This window comes from Hydra vulgaris, chromosome 13, assembly GCF_038396675.1.
Source record: "Hydra vulgaris chromosome 13, alternate assembly HydraT2T_AEP".
NCBI classification, from domain to species: Eukaryota; Metazoa; Cnidaria; class Hydrozoa; order Anthoathecata; family Hydridae; genus Hydra; species Hydra vulgaris.
In genome coordinates this window covers 4,187,501-4,194,530 of record NC_088932.1, presented here as the reverse complement: position 1 = coordinate 4,194,530, position 7,030 = coordinate 4,187,501, and the positions used below count along the sequence as shown (strand labels likewise).

Genomic DNA, 7,030 nt, shown 5'->3' with positions numbered 1-7,030 from the left:
CTAAAGACCACACGGCTCCACTGATCTGTTGACCAATTTTTATGTAGTTTGCACAACACTTTCCTGGCAAATTTTTGTTTTTTATTTAAGCGTGGTTTTTTTGCAGCAGCAGGCCGTAAATAATTCAAATTGTGGAGGACCCTTCGCACAGTTCTAGGGCTCGCTTTCAGACCATTTGACAGTGTCCATTTCGTAGACAAGTCTGTAGATGATGCTTGTCTGTTTTCTTTCATTAATCTCACTAACGAGCGAACATCACGGTCATTTGAAATTTTATTGCGTCCAGTCCTATGACGATCATTACTTGACCGAGTCTCTTTGTATCGTTGAATTATGTTAATAATGCAAGAGTGAGACTTTCCGAGCATTTCTGCTATTTGTCTGATGCTATAGACTTCTTCTTTTAATACAAGAGCCGCGTATCTGTCTTTTTCTTCGATCTTTGCACGCATTTTTGCAATATTTTTATATCCTTATTGCAATTCAAAAAAAAAATGTTTATTTGATACCGAAACTCAGGTTTCGACATTTTATTTTATAGCCAACGTAATAAGCAATTAAGACAGTTGAAAAAATAATGGATTATTATTTTCAATAAGTGCAAATTAAAGATTTGAAAGTGGTCGTTAAATTTTGTCCAATTTATTTAAAGAAGATTTATAAGTACTCATCTGTTTTTTAATAAGTTAAACGCTATTTAATTAGAATTAGATTAAAAAAATTATACCACTTTAATCCGTATGTTTTAATTAACAAGATATTAAAAAAAAAAAATTTAATATGTCAATTAGAATCTTCTTAATTTTAATTTAAAGATTAGGAAACCAACTAAAAAATAAGTGGTCTTTAATTTTTGGCCACCGCTGTATATATATATATATATATATATATATATATATATATATATATATATATATATATATATATATATATATATATATATATATATATATATATATATATATATATATATATATATATATATATATATATATATATATATATATGCTAATACATAATTATATATATACTAATATATATACTAACACATAATAGCTTTGTTCTTAAAAGAACAGAGCAATTATGTGTTAGTAAAAAACTACTTAGCAAAATTTTTTTTTCATTTTCCATTGTGTTTCATCAATAAAGACTCAACATTTCTGATGAGTCTTTATTGATGAAATTCAGTGTAAAATGAAAAAAAAATTTTGTTAAGTGATTTTCTACTAATATTCCCCCCCTCCCCCAAAGCTGTCAAATAAGCATTTAAGTTGACACATTTAGCAAGTTTTGAACTATAGTTGGCTAATTGCAAATATTGAGGACCTTTTTTTTGTGTGCGTGTTTTTAGTTGGCAAAAAATACATACAATCCCCCCCTTCCCCATGAAAGACCACTTCGGGACGGCGCTGTTTAACAGTTAAATTACCTTTTAAAAATTCAGAGTTTTTTCAAAAAAATTTTATGGCCTCCATGGATATGAATGGCAAAGGTGGAAAAATATACTTAGAAACACTAACTTATATGGCTTTGTAAATGGAATACCTTTATAAGTTGTAACACCATTCCATACATTTTTTTTTTTTCAAGTTTGCCTTTTTTGATTTTTTTTTAATATATTTTTTTTATTTACAGCTTCTTCTATTGTATTCAATGGAGCAAAAGAAACCACGGTTAAGGGAATATTGTTTGATTTTCTAAAATACGCTTCTTTATAAAAAGGTGATAGAAAAGAGAAGAAATTTGCGTAGAATTTATTCAATTATATGTTGATTATATTCAATTATTTGTAGATGTTATTCAGTTTTATGTAAATATATGTAATATTTAAATATATTTTTCAATAAAACAACTTTTATCTCTTGCTTTAATAATACTATTTTAACTAAACTAAACTGAAAAAGTTCTAAATAGTCTAAGTATAGACTATGACTAGATTTAATATCCGTAATATACCTTAATAATGTAATAGAGAAGTGCAACAGCACTATTGGACATGCATACTACGTTTTGATGGTGATCTCAGTTTTTATCAACGGTTTCTGTGATTACAAAACGTTTTTTATTAACCGGTGTAACGTTGATAAATCAACGTTCAAAAAACTGTCATTCTTAACGTTGTTTCAACGTAAATTCAACGTTATTGTAACGTTTTTTTGCGTCGAATCAACGTTGATATAACGTTTGAACCTAACGTTGATTTAATGTTGATAAATCAATATTGAAAAAAACTTTCATTCTAAACGTTAAATTAACGTAACTTCAACGTTAGGTTTCAACGTGAGTTAAACGTTATTTCAACGTTATTTGCCGGCTGGGGTAGATTTAATAATAAAAAGTTGGAAGACTGTTTTTGAGAATAAAGAACTTCTATGCACAGGAGTCCCATCTATTTGTTCATTTTGTAGTACTTTTGATGTTCAACAACAACAACAACAAAAAAAATAGATTGACAACACCAACTGTCAATTAAATGTAAAAATACTAAAAAACGTATATTGAGAATGCAGCAAATAGCACAAAATTTTGTATTTAAACAAATAGATGGGACTCATGTGCATAGAAGTTCTTTATTCTCAAAAACAGTCTTCCAACTTTTTATTTTTAAATCTACCCCAGCCGGCAAATAACGTTGAAATAACGTTTAACTCACTAATACACAGTGTAATTAATAAACTGTCATAAAAAAAAAAAGTTATTTAACTATATATGTATGAATGTGTTTATATCACTTTCATTACTTGAATGATAACTATCTATGTTTTTTTAAAACCACCCAATAATTATCTGATACCATCCAGACTGATCCATAGAAGCTATTAAACCAAATTGTCTAGACAATACACCTAAATTACAAGCTCATTGATTACCCCCAATAATTTTTCAAGCATTTGCGCCTCAATAATTTTTCAAATAAATAATTTAGAAAAAAATTGACTGAAAAAATGACTAAGAAAAAACAAAGGTACTCAAAACTAATTCGTGGCCCTTTAATCCAGCATTGGCCCCCCTTCCTCCTCCTTATAATTTTTGTTCCTACGGGCCTGATATATATATATATATATATATATATATATATATATATATATATATATATATATATATATATATATATATATATATATATATATATATATATATATATATATATATACAGGGATGCTTTCCTACCGGTTCGTGCGAACCGTTAGATGTAAGTTCTATGGTTCGTGCTATTAAAATAAGCGAAAATAAAATTTTTTTACTTTGGCAAAAAAAAATTATTTAAATAAAATTTATTTACCATTTGGTGCAATTTTATATAAACAATTTGAATATTTTATCTAGTTTTCATTGCGTTTCTAATTTTTTACTTTATAGAAATCTTTCAGTTAATTAGTCCTCCCCTCCCCTTTTTATTTGGATTTCTCCTAATATGTAAATTACCAGTGTTTTCATTGGTTGATTTTAAAGTTAACGCACGTTTTTTCCGGACCGTTAGTAACAGTTTAGAAATGCTAACATTAACATGCACGTGTAGCGTCAAAAATATGTATTCGTAACAGTTGCTGAGGTTTTTAACATTGTTTAAATATCCATTGTATTTTTTCTAGATGCATTACTACTTTAATTAAAATTTGGAATTACTTAACCAAATTATTTTTATTTATAATAGCTTGATTATTTGTTAATCAAACAATAAATTATAAATGTAACAAACTATAAATGTAACTTAAAAGAGTGCTATAAAAGTAACAACACTGTAGTGTTACTACTTAGGTCTGATATTCACCTTTTTATGAATTTTTAAATACCTATTTTATTTTTTGTAGATGAAGAGACGAAATATGTTAACCACATATTTCTCGAAAAAAATAAGGGAGGAGACATCAGTAAGTAATGATAGCAGGTCGACTATAACAGAGGTAGAAGCAGTTTCAAGAACTTTACAGGAAGAAATACTAGAGATTCCTAGTTGCCAAAATGAGGACAATAATAATTTACCAAGCTGTTGGAATGCAAAACAGTTGAAGGAGTTTAAAATTAAATATGATGGGCTATTTGTCAGTAATCAGAAATTGGGATATGGGTATTGTTTAAAAATGGAATCAAAACTAATATCTTAGGAATGGAAAAAATGTAACGTCACGACATCGGGGAAAGACAAAATAGTGCAACAAGCATCTTTAAGAAAAAAAATGAGTGAACATTTTGTATCAAAAGCACACAAACTAGCTGTTGAACATGCCAAGATACTTAAAAAACAAACTTTTACAGCATGCATCGATAAGATGAACGAAAAATTTATTAGTTCTACTACAAGAATCTTCAACACTGTTTACAGTCTAGCGAAAAGAAATCGTCCGTTTTCAGACATAGAAAGTGTAATAGAGCTTCAAGTAAAAAACGGGTTGGACATGGGAACCGGACTTCATTCTCGACATAGTGCAAGTAAGATAGTAGAGCATATCGCGCAAGAAACTAAAAAAGAATTGTTTATATCAATTATTAAGAATAATTTAAAAATTTGTACTGTTATTGACGAAGCTTCCACCATTTCCAGTAAATCAACGCTTATAGTTTTCATCAAAGTAGAATCTTCTACAGTAGCATCTTCTGAAATATCCCAAATAATATTCGTAAATATTGTGGAACTTGACGCACAAGATGCGAATACTATTTTTCAAAGTTTGTTGGGTGTATTACTTGGTGTTGGATTTAATACAAATTATTTAAAACTGAATTTAATAGGATTCTGTTCTGACGGTGCTAGCGTAATGCTCGATTGTAAATCTGGAGTCAGCGTACGAATAAAAGAGATGTTTCTAAATGTTATTATTTGGCACTGTCTCAATCACCGCCTACATCTTGTTTTAGATGATTCCATAAAAAATATCAAACAGGTTAATCACTTTAAAGTTTTCATGGAAAAAATAAATTGTATTTTTCATCAATCTAATAAAAACCAAAAAGAACTGAATGATATTTCCCAGGAGCTTAGTTTGGATATAATTAAGATTGGAAGAGTGTTAGGACCAAGATGGGCTGCGTGCAGCCTAAGATCTGCTCTTGCTGTATGGTGGAGCTATCCTGCTTTGTATACATAGTTCTCTTCTAACCAAAAAATATCTGGAATGGCAAAACGACTACAAAACAAATGTTTTCTTGTAGATTTAGCTCTTAAGATCTTAGCATCCTACAGGAGTGCTCTCTACTATCTAATGCTTTTCAAGCTAGAAATATAAATGTTGCCAGGGGAGATCAACTGATTAGAAGAACAATTAACGCTTTTCAAATGCTCAAAGATCGTCGCGGTCATTACGAAAAAAAAGTGGATGAAGTTATAAACTCTGAAGCATTCAAAAACATTATCTTCGTCGAAAACAGAATTTATGGAAATCTTCCCAGAGATTCCCTTATTGACAGCATCATAAAAAAATATGAAATTAAGATTGATGGATTGTTCTCATCTCAGATCAAATGGTAGCAAAAAAAATATTGATAATAGCATTATTTATGAACTAGCCAATTTGCTAGAGCCGAGCACATTAAAGGAAAATTGAAGATATTGTAGTTCCGTGGATAGAGGTTGAAAAAATTTTGATAAATTTCGAAAATTTTTTAATTTTGATATCGATAAGAATGATTTCCGTGATTATGTAGAAAATGTAATAAACAATGGCCATCAACAAATTAGTAAAATTGCAGAAAACATTCAAAAAGCGAAAAATATGGTTAATACGGTTGCCGTTAGCAGTGCTGAAGCAGAATGAGGATTTTCATTGATGAACATCATAATTACTGATATAAGAGCCAGATTAACAGTGCAGACAGTATCAAATTTGATGACATTAAACTTAGTTGGTCGTCCATTGGAGAATTGGAACGCAGTTCCCTATGTAAAAACTTTGTTGAGGAACCATAACTCGGCAGATGATACAAGGGTTAAAAAATCTAAACCGAACGAATATACTGAAAATCAATTAGCTATTTGGAAATATTTTAAATAATATAATTACTTTATAACAATAATATTTACTGATATATGAAATTTCACAATTTTTTGTTATGTTCAGTTTCTTTTTATGTAAATTTTGTATCTCTTAAAATGAATGAATAAAATAAAAGTGATTTTCACCTGGTTGAATTATTTTTTTATTCTCTTTTATCCTATTACATTATTGTTGCAAAGAATATGAACGATAGTTAAATATTCTTGACTTAGTCTGCCACTCTGACAACCATAATATTTTGATGGAAATATTAATATTAAAAAAATAAAAAAATTTGTAAGAAAATATCACTGCGAACCGGTTGATAAATTTTGGGAAAGCATCCCTGTATATATATATATATATATATATATATATATATATATATATATATATATATATATATATATATATATATATATATATATATATATATATATATATGTATATATATATATTTATATATATATATATATTATATATATATATATATATATATATATATATATATATATATATATATACACACATATAGATATATGTGTATATATATATATACATACATTTATATAACAGATTAGGGGTTGCAATCAAGAAATTCTTAAGATCTCTTTAAATCTGCCTCACATAAACAAGGCAGATTTAAGGGGGTCTTAAAATTCTTAAGGCCCAACTCAGATTTGATCCTTTTTTTCCCTATCAAAATACAACTATTACTACCACAGAATTGTGTTTTAGCCAAACTTTGGTTTAACTTTTTTTATATAGTGTTGTTTTAGTTATATATTGCTTAAATATATTTATGCTGATAAGTATTTTATATAAATCAGATAAATAGTTGCATATATAAGATTTTAAGCTCCCTTATATATTTATTATTGTTAGTTTTCTCTAAACAAAAATAACAATAAATATCAACAACAATAAAAAAGATAACATGTATATCATATGGTCTTTAACACCTGTAATACTAGATATTACAAGATAAGAATGTCAATTTTGACATCTGATTTAATTGAGCATAGGTGATCATTATTTACCTGCAATATTAATTTTAC

At 27.9% G+C, this 7,030-nt stretch overlaps 1 protein-coding gene across 1 annotated transcript; it reads left to right on the top strand.

Moving 5' to 3' along the window:
* The first annotated feature begins 4,178 nt into the window (after positions 1-4,178).
* LOC136089542 (E3 SUMO-protein ligase KIAA1586-like) lies at positions 4,179-5,087 on the top strand. The gene has a single exon (XM_065815594.1). It carries the CDS (start codon positions 4,179-4,181, stop codon positions 5,085-5,087), a length of 909 nt encoding a protein of 302 aa, XP_065671666.1.
* The last annotated feature ends 1,943 nt before the right edge of the window (positions 5,088-7,030 follow it).